Source organism: Parasteatoda tepidariorum, chromosome 3 (genome assembly GCF_982258835.1).
Source record: "Parasteatoda tepidariorum strain Cologne lab strain chromosome 3, Ptep-v5.0, whole genome shotgun sequence".
In the NCBI taxonomy this organism is placed as follows: Eukaryota; Metazoa; Arthropoda; class Arachnida; order Araneae; family Theridiidae; genus Parasteatoda; species Parasteatoda tepidariorum.
The window spans coordinates 69,519,756-69,539,309 of record NC_141757.1 but is presented as its reverse complement, the minus strand read 5'-3'; the positions used below and the strand labels follow the sequence as shown (position 1 = coordinate 69,539,309).

Below are 19,554 nucleotides of genomic sequence, written 5' to 3'. Positions count from 1 at the left end.
CTTTCTGTTTGAATAACATAGGAAAAACCAGTTTTTTGACACAGGAAAGCCTACAGCTTCAAGGTTGGAAAAAACTAGAACTAATGCTCAGAATTAAAAAAAATCTTTGCACATAAACTTTGATGTTTGTCATTTACATTTAAGAATTCATATTAAAATAAAATAATAAAAGCTAATAAATATCTATGTATAAACAAATTTAAAATAATAACTCTATGAAAAATGTACTTGGTGTCCCAAAACTGACTGACAATATGAAAAACCAATTAAAAAATTTTTAAGAAGTAAAATTGAGCCATTTGGAGAATGATTTTTTAGAAATAATGGCATTTATTCTTGCCAGGTTTCCAAATGATCTAATTAGCTTGCTAACAAATGGTATTACTGACTGGAAAAACTGTATAACCAGGTTTATGCTGTGTGTTATACAATTTTAACTCATATATTTGCACCCGGCTTATATATATTAGTGACTGTTGACTGAAAAAAACTATATAACTATGTTTGTTTGTTTTTTATGTTATACAATTTCAACTGATGTATTTCCACCTAGCACAGATTGTGCTAGATTATATCTGCAAATTGCAGATATTTCTTAATATCTACAACACAATCTAAACAGCACAATCTGTTATTCAACTTAAAAACTTATTTTTAAAGTGGGTGAGAATTAACTCTTATTTGTGATTGCCACAACTCTTGTATGTAAATAAACTTATTTCTATTTATTTCAGTTTTCATTTAATTGTATCATTAGTCCTTCTAGAACACCCGATAATAAAAACAATTTCTTTATTTTAAGATCAATTAAAATTTGAATGGATTCATTACATATTCAGGGGTGCCCAATTAAGAAATCCTGAAAATTTCCTGAGTAAAATCATTAATGACGCATTTCAAGAAATTAATGTCTTTATAAATTTAAATCGTTGATATTTTCACAAAGTGAAATTCTATATAAATTATATGCAGCATAATTTAAATTAATAATCATGTATTTAGCTTATTTTTATCTCTAATCACATTTATTATTCTACCAGAAAAAATATTTACAAATGAAAGAGATGGCAAGTATAAATTCCAGTTTTAATACTTTTAAATAAAATATAGAAGAATATTTATACATAAATGTGATCGATGATTTCTGTAAACTTCTGAACTTCGGATTTCCGGATCGTAGTTAGCGAAAAATCTGGAAATCCGGATTTTTTCCAGAGCAGAATCATCTCTGCATATTGGAAATAAATATAGTATATACACAAACAACTCCTCAGCTGAAATAAAATATAAGTACAAAAAAAAAAACGTCAAACAGATTTTTAAAAAAAAAAGGAAGAAATAAATTTTGAGAACATACCATTCAAACCATTCTCGTTAGTCCAGGATACTCCTGTCATTTTCATGGCATTAGACTTCTGGCTGTTATCAACAGTCACATCAATTCCATTCAAATTGATAGTAGAATTTTCAATTTTAGATTTTGATCTACATCTGGGTATAGTATTCTGCTTTTTCTCTTGAGCTTGATCGTACTTGTCGGTGTATATATAAGCTTCTCTATATGGTTTTCCACCTATGAAACACAATAAAAAATTAAATATCATTCAAAAAAACTAACATTTAAATTTAAAAAAATTATAAATAATTTTAAAAAATACTAAGTACTTCATCATGGGAAATAGTAGAAATATTTAATGTATTAGCAAAAATGTCATTTAAATAATATTTCTGAAATTTTTTAAAAATAACTTGCACTGAAGGAAAATTAGTCATTGCACATACATTGAGCTTAAAATAAAATATAATGCACATAAGTTTTTAGTTGTAAGAATGTAATGCACATTAATTTAAATGTAAGAAAATATAATACTATCAGCGTTGCCACTCAAAACTGCAAAAAAATTTCACTGTGTTTTCTCTACATATTACGAGTAACCACAGTGTTCACATGTTCTTAAAATAATAAAACACCTTTGTTCTAATCACTGGAAAAAACAAGGGGCAGTAACAATTAATAACTATAAGACATTGTAAGACAATCTGGCAGGTCAGCAAAGCTGAGTTATACTACATTTTCCTTACCAAAAACAAAACAACACACTATCAAATAAAAATAGTTTTTTCTAGTACATTTCATTGGAGATTACATGAATTGAAATTACCATCAAGTTCTAGCTTTTTCAAATCTGCAACTCTCCCTTGATTAGCCATATGGAAATGGTGGGTTGTTCTACAAATCCATAACAAATGTTTTGCTAATTCTTCACTTTGTACAAAATAAGTAAATCTACGATAGTCAGGGCTACCCTCAGAAAGAATTTCAAATTTCTTTTTCTGTAAAAACAGTAATAAAATACAAAAATTAATCATACAAATAAAATACACATAAAAAGAAGCATTTTAAAATAGTAGTTATCAAGCAAAATATACATAACTGAAAATTCAATGCAACAACTAGTGGGTCAAAACTTTTATCTTTCACTTAATGCAAACTAATTGCTTATTTTACAATACACATACCGATAAACTGGATGGCTCATCTGTTAACTAAAATGTTATTGGTTTAAGTTAGACAAGTTAGCTGTCATTTGCAGCTATAAAAATTTTTAAGGATGCTATTTTACTTTAAGGATTTACTTTAAATTAACTACCATTTAAAGGATGTTTGTACAATCCTTTAATTGTAAATTTTTCTTTTAATATAAGTGTTTGGTAATTTTTCTTTTAAGTTAGCAATATTTGATTAATCATGCTTATTGCAAATTGATCTCAATAATAGACTGCAATTTCTTTTGATAACTTTCTCTACAGTTTCTTTATTTTCATGATACTCTTCATTTATACCTCACTAAAATGACACTTTCTTTGTTTAAACAATTCTTTATTTCAGCTTTTAAAAACTGGTCAATAATTAAATTTTTATTAAAAAAAAAATTAAAAAATATTTCCCATGGGAAATAACAAGTTTCTCTACTTCTGAAAACAACTTGGTTACTTTAATTAGAACTTCCTACAACATATTAATGTCAGATTCTTTAAGAATGATATTTTATAAATATTATCTTGTTCAAAAAATGCAATTATGTTTAATTTACCACAAAGGAACTTTCTTAAACCTAGGCTAATAAAATATTTCAAAGGAAACATACAAAATTAAACAAAACTTGACCAAAAATAGAGGTAATCTAATGGCTTCATTCCATTTAATTATTTAGATTCAAACTATATTTATAACAGATAGATAAGCAAGACAGGTTTGTAAATGGACAATTGCAGTCAATTTTTTTTATGTTCTTAATGAATTCAGAATGATGGAAAAGTCCTGAAAAACATCTTTTTACCTCCCAAAAAATGCTACTTTTTTAATTAAGAGCAATTAAAAATCGTGTATTTTCGTTTTCAGTTTAAAAAGGAAGTCACGTGACTTTTAAGAAAGTGACGCCATTCGAGCCTGACTCGCGTTTGTTTACACTTTTTCTTCTTGGTGATTTAACGCTTGTTTACGTGCCTAGTTGAACGTCGTTTGTTTTTTTAAAAATATATTTTAGATCGAAGTGTATTGCTGTTTGATGTCTTCATCAAGTAAATATAAGTACTGTATAGTGCCTATGTGTACTAAACACAACTTCCACAGCTCCTGAAAAGATATTTTTTGATGTGCCAAGAAAAGCTGAGATAAGGAAAAGATGGTGCCATCTAATGAAGCGTGATGAGAATAAAAATCCTGAATTTTCTGAAAAATGCCCATAGCCTATAGCATTATCCCCATATGTTTGTCTTGCTGATCTGAAGTTAAAATATATATATATATATTTTATATTTATATATATATATATATATATATATATATATATATATATATATATATATATATATATATATATATATATATATATATATATATATATATATGAAAAAGATGATTTAAAAACTGAAAAACAGAATCTTATTAGACTAAACAACCAATTGAGACAGACCTGGCCTCCCCAAGGCCATAGTGTCGATAAAGAAGAAGAAGTTTTTTATAGCTTTCCTATGTCCATGTAATATTAGTTTGTGTTAATCGCTATTTCATATCTTTCTTTTCCGTAAAAATTCCAAAAGTTTCTGGAAACCTTAAATTATGAAATAGTTATTTAATATAAAATTTAGTATACATTAATTTTTTCTTTTTTTTACAGAATAGGGATAAAAACTATTATATTTTTTTAAATCCTTCAATATGCACACTATCTGCATAACTAGACGCTTTAAAATATAATGTAATAAAAATCTTTTTGATTTTTAATCATTCATAAAATGTACCAGTATCTTTCAAAATGGTTCATGTTATTATTTACACCTTGGATTTAACACTTTAAAAAATATTATGAAGCAAAACTTATTTTTAAATTTAATAAAAAAATTCGATAAAAAAACATTAGCAGGTGTAGTTAAAGTAAAATATACTAAAATTGAAGATGTGTATTTATGTTTGACAGTAGAAAGGGTAAAAATATTCTATAACTAGCTTGCCTCTGACTATTTCTTTAATTTTTTTTTATAAATTAGAATCTAATTTTCTTTAATTTTATTTTATTAAATATTAATTTTTGATAAAACAATAATTTTTAATAAAAATAATAGCTTATTTATTTTTATAAAATCGTTTATAAATTATTTTTAATAAAATTGACTTCAATTAATTTTTAACTAAAATAATTTTAATAAAATTGATTGTAATTATTACAAAGTTGTTTATAATTGGTCTTTAATAAAATAATAACTTTAATTCAAATTAATTTTTAATAAAATAATACATTTTATTAAAATTAATTTTTAATAAAATAATTTTAATAAAAGAGTAAGTATAACGTTTATAATAATAATTTTGTGAGTAAGTATAATTATTTGTTTTTGTGAGTAATAATAATTTAGTGTGTAAGAATAGCGTTTAGTTTTATACTTTTATGAAAGTGGAAAGATGCTTTTAGTATACTTAAATCCTTGCTATATTTTAACGTGTACCTATATGTGTTATAACAAATCGCCATTCCATTTTCACACACAAAATTATTTACAGCCAGGGGCGCCGGTAGAATAAAATATAGGGGGGTGCAACCCTCTAACAAACTACCATCCCCACAAAAAAAAAGATTAAAACTATTCTGTATGATTGCAATTCTTGTTTGATTAATCAATTTTTTACATAAAATTTTATAACTAAATTGCTTTTCTATTTATTTTTAATTGCTTAAAGAAAATCCAGGGTAGTGCAAGTGCACCTCCTTGCCGACGCCCTTATTTACAGCTACAGTTTATAAATAAACAAATTTATACCTTTGAGCCTTTATGCCTTTGATTTCAGGCGAAATGAAATCTTGGTACGTTCGAAAAAAATCCATAATCATCTCTTCAGTAACTTGCGGCAAATTGTCCGTTTGAGCTTTTTGAAACCCCTCTTCCATTTTGATTCTATATATGCAATAGATTTCAAAATATTTGCTGCTAAATACGCATTTAAATACACGCGGGAAAATTTGGAAAAAATAAGTTAAAGAAGAGCTAGTTAAAACCGCAAGAAAGAAAATACATAATAACAACGGGAAGGTCGTGAGGAGTAAGGCTCTAATGACGTCACACCAATCAGCGGTCGTTTTCGAGTGAGGGCGTTTTCGCTCAAATTAAAATATTAATAATTAAATAAATATTTATTTGTCAGAGTTAAAAATTATATTTTCGTAATCAGGAAATCAATCTTAAGAAGTAATGACTATAATTTGGAAAATTTAAGAGATGCTGCAATTGTCCATTATGAGTTAAACTGTTATAGTAACAAAAAATTTCTATATACCTCAAAATGTAACTTGGCAATATCACACCAATGAAAAGTTGACAACAATGACTTAGAATTATCACCTTCTTGCTGCAAAATAAATAAAGCATTTGTATATTATTTTAAAAAAATAAAAGCATTTAAAATAATTTATAAATTATATAACATTAATATAACAGAGAATGAATATCAATTCTTAGAAATTAATATTCATAGAAAAATTAAGTTGCAATAAAAATATAAACTTTAAAAAAATATAACTTATAAATTAAACAATTTTTCACAAGCAAGTCTTCATTAGACTTTAACACTCTAAGCATAGATCTTCAGAATTGAAAAATGTCTCAAAATTCAATTTTTTAGTGCAAGAAGTTAATCGGTTTAAAAATCCGAAAAGCCGAGACAAACACTCATAGAATTAAGTGAATAATCAACTAGTTCTTAAGGTCGTATATTTGGGGGGTAATGCCTGCCGCCTTCACTTAGTGCCCCCAGGATACATGGTCAGGAATTAGGTAGAGGTTCCTGGTTGAATTACATTTTAGCTAGACAAATTAACCTTAACAATATTAATTTCAATTTTACACAATATTACTCTCTAATCACAATATCAATATTACAACAATATTAATCTCCTGGATACTCGGTCAGGAATTAGGTAGAGGTTCCTGGTTGAATTTCATTTTAGCTAGACAAATTAACCTCAACAATATTAATTTCAATTTTAATAAAATCTAATCACCTCATAGATATGAATTCCACTGTCACTGATACCAAGAAAAACCTGGCAAATAACTTTTCCCTTTTTTCTTCTCATTTTATAGAAATGCAAGTTATGAGGTGCAGTTACATCAGAGGCTTCTTTTATATAACCAACTTGGGCTTCCCCTCGACTCAATCCAGCATTATCTTTATGTAGAGCAGGAATATTCTTGATTATAAACTCTTCCCCTATCTTCTTTATAATCTGTAATAAAGAGATTACATCTTAGAAGTAAGTTCTAACTAAAAATGTAAGAACACCGGAAAAATAAAAACTGAATGTAAAACTATTGAAATATAAAGAAACACATATTTCAATACAATTTTAAAAAATCTATTAAACTGTAGTAACTACCAGTTAATGTAACAGGAATAACTTGATAAATAACTAATTGTTTTCGATTGAACAACACAATGCATTTGACCTCTTACTTACGATTCTATTTGTTTTTTAAGATTTTAGGGGAATAATTTAAAGATTAAAAAAGTTGAAAAAAATTTGAATCTATAAAAAAATATACATTAAATTCATATTACTCTAATGTAATAATTATTTTTTTAAGTATGTATATTATAAAAGTTATTTCTCAATTAAAAAAAAAACAACATTAATTGCATGTAATTCTGAATTCAAAGCCATCTTAATTAGTAAGTACAATTGTTTTTTAAAATTGTATAAGTTTCAGGTCTTATTAAAACCGTAGTCAAGTGAAAATAATAAAATTAACAAGTCTTTTCTGTAAACGCCCAAATTTTAAATAAAAACATAACATAAAAACATAATTGAATATATTTATTCATACAATTAACTTAAAAGAATTCTGAAAAACATTAAACTTTCATATAATATCAATCGTAAACATATTGAAAATACTAATAAGAACAAAATTATAAGCTAATAATTTAAACATTCAAGTGAAATAGTAAAAATATAATTTGTATTATACAAGAATAAGATTAAGCACACAATTAAAGATATGAAATCTAAATTGACATATATTTAGAATAGCATATTTATGCACACTTGTGTTAGTTATATACAAGACCAAATATTTTAGAGAGGACACCTTTAAAAAATTTTAATAAATCAAAATATTTATAAATAAATAAAAGAAAAAAAATTTTGCCAATTTAATAATCAATTTGTAAATCTAAAATATATTTCTAGAACTATATGTTAACTTTTTTTTTCCTTTTTTGCATATTCAACTCATTTGTGTATTGTAAAAAACAATCTTTCTAAATACACTAACAGTACACAAAAATCTCACTAGTTATAAATAATAGTGCATTATTTGTAACTACTATTTCTTATTTATAACCACAACAATAATAACTTATTAATAGTTAAGTCTTACCCATGGTGGAAAATAATTTCCAATTTCAAAATAGCGATTTTTGTGCTTTTCTTCGCTAAAATTCCCAAGATCAGCTTGAAGAGCTAAAGCAGCCAACACAAAGGACTTTTCTTCACTAAGAGGTTGTGAGTAGTTTTTCACATTCTCTCTTAATTGCAAGTAATAATGGTGACGGACAACTTTCTCACTATGGAAAAGGAAAAAATTGTTATCAATACAATATTAAACAAAGGAAAAAATTTTTATTAATACATAAAGATATTAAACAAGTAAGGGGATCAACTCTTTGAGATCAGAAATAAAATTTAAAATATTGAATAACAACCTATTGATTGAAATCTATGGTCGGAAGTAGTGAGCTAAATTATTGAAATAATTTAGCTGTTATGTTTAAATGATAGCTAAATGATAGTTAAATGAAATGATAGCAATGAGTGAGCTAAATTATTGAATTTAAAATATTGAATAACAACCAATTGATTGAAATCTATGGTCGGAAGTAGTGAGCTAAATAATTGAAATTACTGTAGTCACTACTTTTTTCGTAGATTGTAGTGTAGTGAGTTATTTCAATTAAATTTCTTCAAACTGTTCTGCACTATTTAGAAATGTAAAGTAATTAACCCACTGACGGTTCTGCACGTAAAAAGTCGCATTTTAACCAGCAGTCTTCTCTGCATAGCAAAACCGGTTTTCCCATGTTAATTGATAGGGGAACTGTGTGTAGGGGAGAAACATTCTCCCAATTTTGCCCATTTCCTTAACCGCCAGTGGGTTAAATAATAAAAATAAGATTATTTGTTTCACTAAGTTTAACTAAGGAAAGCTAAAATATTTCTTTCCAAAATAACAAAAAATATTTGAAATTTTTTGAAAATTTAGAATATTAGCTAACTTTTTATGATTATGAAAAAATATATTTAAAAAAAATCAGTATGATCCTTTATGAAAAATTTTATATAAAACACCTTTTCAACAAAAAGAAGAAAAACCCATATTTTCGACAAATTCAATGAATTTAATTTCAAATACAAAAAAAAACTATTCAAATTAGGAAGAACAAAATTTAGCAAATAGAAATTATAAAATTAACTAAATATAACATTTATTTTCTAAGTAATAAAAATTATTTTAACAATCTGAAGTGAGTTTCACTTCCACGTATTACTTTTCAAAAATTTAAGTGTGAAAAATACACGTCATTTAAAATTTAGAATTTTTAGCTAAAACTACAATACATCAAAAAAGATTTATTACTCACTTCTTTAACTTTTAATCACACTATTTTTTTTTAAAAGCTCTTTTTAGCATTACAACAAATAAAAATACAATTTAGAAAATTTAGTAAATTCAATAAAACGATTTATGCTTTGATTCATCTTACACTGAAATGCATAGTCATTAAAACATTCAACAAAGATGAATATTTACTTGATTAATAGATGGCAATCTACGTAATACTTTATTCTCATATGCAATATTAAGAGTGGATGTCCATCTCCTCCAATGCCCTGAAATAAATTTTCAATAATTAACATTTCTACGCTCAAATGTATGTGCATATATAGAAAGGTTTTTATAACTATTCACCATACTACAGTTTTAATAATATACTTAATATAATACTTTAGAAAAATAGGTTTCTGCTAATTCAAGAGAAAGAAATAGAAGTAACACTTTTTCAAAAAGATATATAAAATATTGATGCAATTTTTAAACAGTATATAATTGCAGTTAAATTCTAGTTTAAATAATAGTGTTAATTTTCAAGCTATTAAATATGTCATTTTTAAGGAAAGGATTTAAATTAGGATTTCTTTATTAAGGATTTTAGGTATAAGAGAATTCAGGAATTTCTTAAGAAATTAAAATAACTGAAGTTCAGAATCTTAAATAAATCGTACTAAAAAGTAATTTCATATTATATAATGAATTTTAAACATCATAATCAAATTTTATTTATACTACTAACTTGTCGCAACCACAAACAATGAAATAACAAATTTAAAAAATTTATAACTCTTGGAATCCCAATTTTACCGCAGAATCTTGGGGTAATACAAAAACACCATTTGGAAACCACTGCTCTAAGATATAATGAGAAGATAAAAAATCTAAGTTTTACTTATAAAACTATTACGAAGGAGCAATATTATTATATTAACGTAATACTGAAATATCTTTAAAACTATATAAAATCATATATTAGCTATATCATTAGCTAAATATATTTTTATTTTTAAAAATTGATCATAATTAAGACAGATACAATCCAGTCATATTATAATGATTAACATAATGTAGAAAATAAGTAATTTTTTAAAAAAAGGTAAGCACATTTTATTATAATTTAGATTATATTAAGTGTACTCACATTGCTATGAGTTTTCCAGCTTCTTACTGCATATTTTGACACTTTTAAATTCAAGTCAATAAATATGTATTCACCATCTAAAAATAAATAAATTATTGCTGTTGCATAATAATTTGAAAAAAATTATTGTGAAAGAATTTATTGGTATCTAATTGTATAGACTGTCGAATATATTTAAACATAAATAAGATACTGATGAAAAATTTAATTCAATAAAAATTCAATATTTATAAACAAAAACAAAAAAATTGTTGTGTAAGACAAGAAAAAAATTAGTCTTTAATAGCTAATTAGTTCTTCAAATAATTAATATGAAGAACATAAATTAAATGATTCAGCATAGAACAAATTCACCATAAAACAATTCAGCATAATAAATTCAAATAAAATAATAATATACATTTAATAAATAAACTTTAAAACTTAACTCTTGAACAAAATATATCTTAATTAAATTACCAATTTCACTAATGCTTTTTACTGACAATTTGTTTATACTGACAATTATAGATTAGATATGTCATTAATGGGGGAAGGGCAGACTTGACAAGCAGTAATGCAAGGTGCAACCTAACAGGAGGTTTACAGCAAAATTATTTCATTTTAAATTCAAGGATATGAAAATGTAAGGACTTTCACATTTAGAATGCATTTAACATTTGCATGCATGCTTTACATGCATTTAGAATGCATGTAACGTTGATGTTATGTGCCTACACCAGATATTTGGCAGTTTTTTATTAGTGCCACTTTTGTCAAATATTGCAACTCTATTAAATTCGAAGTCCTAATTTTTTAAATAGTTAATAAGGTTGTAAATGAATAAGTTAACAAGAAAAATAAGATATTTTTTCGAATCATTGAACATATAATAGAAATTACTAAAAATTTTTAAACCTTGGTAAAATGCCAATCCAAACAACTCAGCATCAATAAGGCCCAGGTGCTTGCTTGCTTCATCAAAAACTTCTTGCCCTTTTCCTTTAGCCTGTAGCAAAAAGATATAAACATATGTTATCCAAAACTCTTTCATAACAGAAACATCAAACAAAATGAAAAAAAGTTAAATTACCGTATATTTCGGCGCATAACGAGCACCCGTAGATTCCAATGTTATTTTTTGTATTAAAAGTGCGCGTTATACGCCGGAATATACGGTATTGAATTTGAAAATGCAAAAATTGAATTCAATATCTTTCATATTATAAGATATTATGCAACTTTTTCTATTAATTTCATTTCCATTTTCTTTGCAATGTAGAATAATATTGGCTAATTTTAGAGTAATTAGTATTTGCCTTTATCATTTTTTTTTTTAAATTCTTTATCATTTAAATGCAGTTCAAGTTACATCAGCAATTAAATATTTTTTTCTTATATTGAGAAAAGATAAAAGCTTATTAATAAATTTTTTCACCTTATTGGTTAAAGTGGTAAGCTGTCTGAAGTTTAAAAACACTTTATAGAAATAATTCGTACACTATTATATTCTTACTTACATCAAATAATATTTATTAATCAATCATAAAACAATATTAATTCTAAAAAGTTGAATATATTTTAAAACTTTTTTAAAGTTTTATTGATTAAAAAGAGAAGTCTTTACCAAAATAAAAATTTGATTATTTGTTACATTTTTGAATAGGCTAAAATGAAATACTACAGTAAAACAATTTATACTCTTTAGGATCCTTGGTATTTCTGTTTGATGGCTGTTAAACATGACAGTTTACCTTTATTGACTTATAAAATACATATTTAATGAAAACATTAAGTATTTAATAAAAACTTCATATAAACATAATACTTACATCCACAACATAAAAAAGAAGCTCTTTGGTCAGAAACTGGACGGCAACGTACTTCTTCCCTGGAGGCAAAGGGGCCTTACAGGTAGTCAAAGCCCTATGAAAAGACTGGCGCATTGTACTAAGGCATTTTTCACCTTTCCACTAGAATTAGAAAAAATATATAACTAAAAATAATACAATGCGTTAAAATAATATACCGTATATATAATACAAATATGCTATGTATAAAATTAGCTGACAATCTTTTCATCTTTGAACTATATCATTAGAAAAATTTATTTTGTTTAGCAAAATTAAAAAGATTATCCAAAATTTCAGAATTACATAATTTTTTTCCCGACGTCATTCTGAGATAAAGGCAGACATTATTCCTCAAATTTTCAAAAATAAATAAGTACAGTACTTTTTAAAAAAAAATTGAGGTATAAATTAATTTTTATTAATTTAAATTAATACCAAAATTTTTTATTTTCTTCATAAAATATATACTTTATACCTACTGAATACATAAAAGATATTTCGAAATCAATTTATTGATAACTGTAAACATAGTAAGAAAATAAATCCTACTGCACAGATACGTTTGTTTCCATTCGAAACAAAAATAAATTGACTTAACAAAATTACTTATACCATGAATAAAATATTTAGCTTCAAACAATTTGTTAATGTGTGGATAATAATAAGTAATCTTTTTGATAAAACATATATTTTACAAAAAATGTGAAGTTTGCATGATTTAAATCAAATTATTTTATTAAAAAAAATCATTAATTTAAATTAACTCTTTTTTTCATGAAAAAATCATTCAAAAGTTTTAAAAAAAATAGGATAATTCATTAAGGTATTCCTATTGCTCTAATTTTTTATAGTTAAGACTTTATTAAAAATTAGACCTTTGTCCAGAAAAAATAACGCAAGTGTATTGTGTGATTATTATTATTTTATTCTCAAAATATATTTTAAAAAATTAAACGTGGAATAAAGAAATTTGAAACTTATAAATTCTTATTAGCTATAAGTAAAATAATGCATTATTTAATAAACATGATTCAACTATACCAATATAATTTTTGGTTTACACGAAGAAAAAAATATTTTTAAAAATTATTAAACATCTATTCATATTTACAAATAATGAAGAAAAAAGCATGTGCTACCAACAGCAATTCAAACAGTATTTTTTTTTTTTTTTTCCAGACGGATATTTCCATATCATGATCTCTTCCATGACGCCAAATTATTTTTAAACATGAATTTTTTTAAAGAAAAGCATGTAAAGGTTTGCCCGGGGGTGGATACAAGTTATACCCTTCGAGTTGGTCCCTTTTTGTAATTTTTTTTTAGTTTCTCACGGGCTGCAGACCGGAAGTTGCCAAGAGAAAAAAGCTCCAGGTCATATTGTTAAATATTCAGAATTTAATTAAACCAGAGGGTAAAAAATACTTGTGCTATTTAGAGAATGAATGAGATAACGTAAGTAGAAGCTAGGTAAAAAATTGGTTTTGAATACCAAAAACTTTCACATTCAAATCCAAATTTAGTAGTTTAATTACAATGAACAAATAATAGCAAAAGAAAGATAAAAATTTATTCTTTTTAAATACATTTAGAAAAAAATAGAAACGAATTTACAAATACAAAATTAAACACAGCAAAGACCTAATAAATAAAATTGAAGGTAATAAAATTAAATGGTTATATTTTCCTGAAGAAATAAAGTTTGGCATATAAAAGTAGATCATATGCAGCCTTAATATAACTACAATTGCATAGGTATTGAAAATATTACTATGCACATCTTGTTCTGTAATAGATTAAATAAAAGAGTAATCTAAAATAGTATTTTTACTATACATTATCAGATATAGATTTAACACATATCAGTTATGTTTTAAAATTCATATGCTAGTAAATTTATGTTCTGGAAGACAAAGAAAAAACTAAATTTCCAAAATTGAAACTAGATTACTTTCTGTGTTTTTGCACTGCAGATTTTATTTTAACTATATTCAGGCACGCCAATTTCGTTGTCTTTGCAACACTTTTGCTTTATAAATTGATTTTTTCCTTCGAATTGAAAAATTCCTTCGTTTTTGCAGTTTTTATAATATTACTGCATTTTAACAGAGCATTTCATGACAGGTTTTATTCTTTTACCATCACTTTTTTTCTGTACGGTAAGACAGATAACCGGCAACAAAAAAGCTGTGATTTTCAATGTTAAAGTTATATTATAAGAAATAAGAACTTTTTTTTTCAGTTTCTCTTTTCTTTTTTTTTATTAACTTTTATCTTTAACAGCATTTTTATTATGATACAGCATTTTTTAAAGCTTTTAGTAGAGATATTCTAATGAACGTTATTCTTTTATCGTAACGCTTCTCTAAGAATATGACAAATATGTAAACATTTGGTCGAGATTTTTAGTGTTTAATTTCTTTGAAAAATTAAGAATTATTCTTTAATTTCTTTGAAAAATTAAGAATGATTTTTCTTATTCTCCTATCTAGGTTTTCTTTTTTTTTTTAAAAAAAACTTTGGTTTTCAGTAATGTTTTTATTAAAACACTGCAATTAAAAGAGCTTCTTTTAGACTTAATTCTTTTCTCTTCACTTTTTTTGAAAAGTACATAACAATAGGAAAACTGAGATGTTCAACCTTAAAATTTTATTTTGAGAATTGAGATCAGTTTTTATTTTTTCTGTTTTGCTTTTGTATATTATCTTTATTCTTGTGGGCATTTTTATGATATTGCGGATTTTTCAAAAGCATTTCGGATCAACTATATTTTGTTTTAATGTTTTATGTATACGTTTATTCAAAAATATAATTTTTTGCATTAGTTTTGTCTTAAGAATTAAGATAATTTTGTTTTAATGTTTTATGTATACTTTTTTTCAAAAATATAATTTTTTGCATAAGTTTTGTCTTAAGAATTAAGATAATTTTTTTTTTGCTATTTATATTTTTCTTTTTGTTCACCTAAATTTAAAACTTCAGTTTTTCTATAGCTGCTGGTTTTTTATTTATCTTAAATATTCCTAATAGATAACTATTATATTTTACTATTTCATCCCCATTACCTTTCGATAATAAATTATCAAAGAACTCAGCCAAACAAAACTTTATGAATATTATTTCAACAATACCCATGTAACAATTCTAATTTAACTAATTTGAAACATAACAAATTTAATTGTAAAAATATAAAACACCCATAGCAAGAATTATTCACTAGTAATAAGTTTGGTTTTTCAAAACACTAAGAAAGGTAATCAATGAAAATCTGATGTTTTACAGTATCTTCCTCCTTCTACAGTCAAAACCATATGCATTTTAAAATTTTTATATATAGTTCTATCAAAATACATCACTAAAACAAGTGTCCTGTTTAACTTCATTAAAGAACATCTGACAACATAAAACTACTCAATACATTCACTGAATATGCCTTTCAAACTTTCAACACTCTTGGCAATTTATCAATAACATCCCCAATGAACTTAAAACTTTTTATCAAAAACACTTTACTAAAAACTTATGAAAGTTAGTAAATAGGAACAAATAGGTAAAGTAAATAGGAAATGAGAATAAAATTTCCAGAACAGGAAAATTAACAGCTTATAACTTTTTTAACACAGGAATTCTCAACACAGGAATCTGAATCAACTACAATTTGCATTATTTTCTATTTTGTTTTAAGAGCAATATCCCAAAAAGCCAGTATAACACTATTTAATTTTTTTTAAAGGGAGCTAAAAATAAAATCAAAATATTTATACAATCACGTTTTCTCACTTCAATAATAAAAACACAAAAACCGGAATCAACTACTAACGTGCACTTGCAGATTACTCGAAATTATTTCATCAAAAACATTTTCCCAACAAACCAGTTATTTCCTAAAGTTTAAAAGAAAAATGTCTGGTTAAAAAAATTTTAAATCAATTTATTTTCAAAAAAAAATTTCGCACCTTAACTCAGAATACAGAAATTAAAATCGACTACATACACCTGCAGTTCTATTTCATCGAAAACACATATCTAAGACGAGTAAAGTATAAGCGGTGAGATGTGGCACACTAATAAGCGGTACACACACACAGTTTAGAGAAAAGGAGAATGAAATAACCACTTTGGAAAGCGATCATTAACATACCAAAGCGTATAGCAATAATAATAAATGAAAAGTACTCGCGTTAATTGGGGTCATTCTATCCAACTTACCTGTTCGTCAGCTTCAGCGGTCGTCGCTCTACGTCCAAATATCATAGCGTATGAATTACAAAACCGCGTGATGGTATTACGATTGAGAGGTATATTCGGCATCACTAGCAATCACACACCTTTCACGAGGAATTCACAGTAAATCATTATCTGTGTTGTTATCCTACGATAAGCTGAGTTTTGGTTTCATTCTTTGTCGCAATTAAAAGAGAACTCTGTTTTTGTAATCCTAAAATGATGCGAGTATAAGTCAACAGGTAGAAGTCACAAAACACAGGCTGGTAGTAAAGGAATTTAATTAACTAAGGATAAAAACAACTACGGACACATATGATCCGACGTAAAAACAAATATACGTTTACGTTAGCTGAAAAATGCAGAAGATAGAGAAGAGAAAGAAAACTATCGCGGTTTAGGTTTGTACGATGCGCAAAGTTGATGAGCAGATGCAAGAGAACTATTTTCGCCAAATTTATGTCTGTCGCCAAGCAATCCATGAAATTGATAACCGTAATACATACTTTCTTTGGAAGAACTTCAAAAACAATAAAAATTTATCATTGAAAAAATACAAGTGCTCGCTTTGTTATGCGAATTTATAGTTTTAAAATAGGATTTTTTTGGTTATCCTCATTTTTTTTTAAATTATGATTCTTCTTTTAAATTTTTAATTTTCCATCACGAACACATAATATATTTTGTGTAAGTAAATATATTATGTAATTTAATTTATAAGCGCATCTCTAGAAAATAATAATGTAGGCAGTTAAATATAATAACACAAACAGAACACTCCTAAAAATTTTACACCTAAAAATTTAATAATTACTTCCTTTTTTAAAAAAAAACCAGCAATGTAAGTAATGTAATAATAATGTTAGTATTATTAGTATTAATGTATTATTAGTATTATTAGTATTAATGTTAGTATTATTAGTATATAATAATAATAATGTAATAATAAGTAATGTTAATGTAAGTAAATATATTATGTAATTTAATTTATAAGCGCATCTCTAGAAAATAATAATGTAGGCAGTTAAATATAATAACACAAACAGAACACTCCTAAAAATTTTACACCTAAAAATTTAATAATTACTTCCTTTTTTAAAAAAAAACCAGCAGTAAACCTAAAAATTATATTACGCGAAAAGTATTCTACACCTAATTACAAAGGATATTTTTTAGAAAAGTTCAGAATCTCAAACCTATTTAATGTATGCGTATTAATATTTTGATAAAGCAAAAACAACGTTAATTTCTTAAATAGTACATAGCATTTAAGTCAGTTTTAACGTTGTTTTTCTCAATTATAACCGTATGTGAAAGAATTTCAGTCATTTTTTTATGTTTAAATTAGTCAATTATCTATAACAACAACGTCATTAATAACGACATAACAACAACGTTATATTTAAATTACAACTTCCTTAAGAACAATAGGGAGAACTATAATTTACTGGCAAAAGTTCTTTTTTAATGCAATTCAGTATTGAAAAACAATTGTTAATAGTTAAATTTTCTATTTTTCCAGTATAGATTTGAAAACAGTTTAGGCAATCCTCAGAGTTACAAATGTAAACAACAGAGATTATCTAATAAGTATGAAAATGATATTAACAGTTTTTTAAGCATATATATATACAGGGGCCCCCACCAAGGGGGAAGGTGGGCGCACGATGCGCCCACTAAAAGCTTGGGGGGGGGGGGAATTTTCACGCTAAATAAAACGAATAGTTTGGGGGGGATGGGGGCCACTGTATATACATATATATACACCATTGACTTCAAAATTGTTATCAAAGGTACTTGATTTTTCACAAACGATATTAATTTCAGTCAGTGTCATTTTCTTGGTGCGGAAATGCCTCTTTCTGTTAGGGTCTTGAAAAAACGTATTGGTGAATAAAATGATCCCAACTAATATAATTATGTGCAAAAACAAATTTACTAATTATGAATCATAAAGTTATTTTAAATAAATAAACAATTATGCTTTTTGTTTAAGCTTGCATTTAATTTTATATCATAAAAATTAGATATCTTTATTTAAAAGATGAGAAGAAGTTTGTTTGTTAGATATGCTTGTTTTTTTTTTGTTTTTTTTTTTCAAAAATAACTTTTTTTCTAATTTAACTTTCAACTCTAGAATTAAGTCATTAATAGCATGGTGTTTAGTGCACTTTAACTGCAACATGAGGTTGTATCGTCAAAAAGAGCTCTCTAAATATGAGCCTGACACAAATATTTTTAACACATTTTACTACTTTTATCTACTTATTTTTTTGCTAAATTTTTGTTTCGATACTTTTTAGTGTTTCCTTATTTGACTTTTTCGGCGCTTGGGCAGATGTTCGCCCGGGAAAGGTTTTAATGATCTCTCCTAAAGGTTTTTTTCAACACAAAGTCTATCGGTCCGTCACCTCTGACAGTGAGGCGTTCTTTCTTTTGTCACATAAATGTCAAAATTTAAAAATAAAATGTAAATTAAATAACTGTTTAGAATATGAGATTACAAATAAACAGAAAATTATTCAATAATTCATCACCAAATCATTTTAAAATAGATGCATTTCATCAGAATTTTCTTTTTAATAAATAACACTGAAATTTTATTCTTATTTAATAAAATTCTGAAAATTACTAATTAGCTACCAATAACGCGCTTAATGTTAAAATTAAATACAAAGAAGAAAACAAAAGATATTTTACGAAATAATTTTAAGTCGAATTCCATAATTAATAAAGCTTTTCATTATAGTTAAAAAACTTATAATTTTAAGTCTAATGTCCTTTACTATATATTTCTCACCCTCACTATTATTTCATAATTTTAATTGTACTATTACATTGTTATTCTTTTATTAAGTAACGTACTAAAAAGTAAAAGAAAAATTATATAGACTCATTTACATCAAATTATTTCATTCCAAAGCTCTTTATTCCGAAAGTTCATAAAAAATTTATTTTGCATCGAATGTTTATTATTCTCTGATATTTTTTAGTTGTTTAAATTGCTCTAACAATTTTATTATTATTCCATTTAATAACATATTTAAGGTAAAAAGAAAAGTAGGAATACCCATTTTATTTTCAATTATTTAATTCCAAAAACTCACCCCAGATAATTTCAAAATTTTTTATTTCGTGTCCAATGTTTATTCATTCTTACAATTATTCTGCCATTAAAAAATATTATAT

General features: G+C 25.4%; 1 protein-coding gene across 4 annotated transcripts in view; it reads right to left on the bottom strand.

Annotated features, from left to right (window-relative positions):
• The window catches only part of ex (FERM domain containing expanded), a 71,128-nt gene that overhangs the window by 5,125 nt on the left and 46,449 nt on the right, over positions 1-19,554 (bottom strand). For 3 of the 4 annotated variants that reach the window (XM_087159508.1, XM_087159507.1, XM_087159509.1), the window contains exons 2-10: positions 12,121-12,261; positions 11,207-11,297; positions 10,310-10,386; positions 9,367-9,446; positions 7,936-8,122; positions 6,558-6,782; positions 5,834-5,905; positions 2,163-2,334; positions 1,358-1,573 (exon numbers count right to left, since the gene is read on the bottom strand). In XM_087159508.1, the coding sequence (XP_087015634.1) occupies positions 1,358-1,573; positions 2,163-2,334; positions 5,834-5,905; positions 6,558-6,782; positions 7,936-8,122; positions 9,367-9,446; positions 10,310-10,386; positions 11,207-11,297; positions 12,121-12,234 (1,234 nt within the window). In that variant the 5' untranslated portion in view covers positions 12,235-12,261. Of the gene's footprint in view, positions 1-1,357; positions 1,574-2,162; positions 2,335-5,833; positions 5,906-6,557; positions 6,783-7,935; positions 8,123-9,366; positions 9,447-10,309; positions 10,387-11,206; positions 11,298-12,120; positions 12,262-16,350; positions 16,787-19,554 lie in introns of those variants that run through there. The other variant, XM_087159506.1, reaches the window with a different exon arrangement.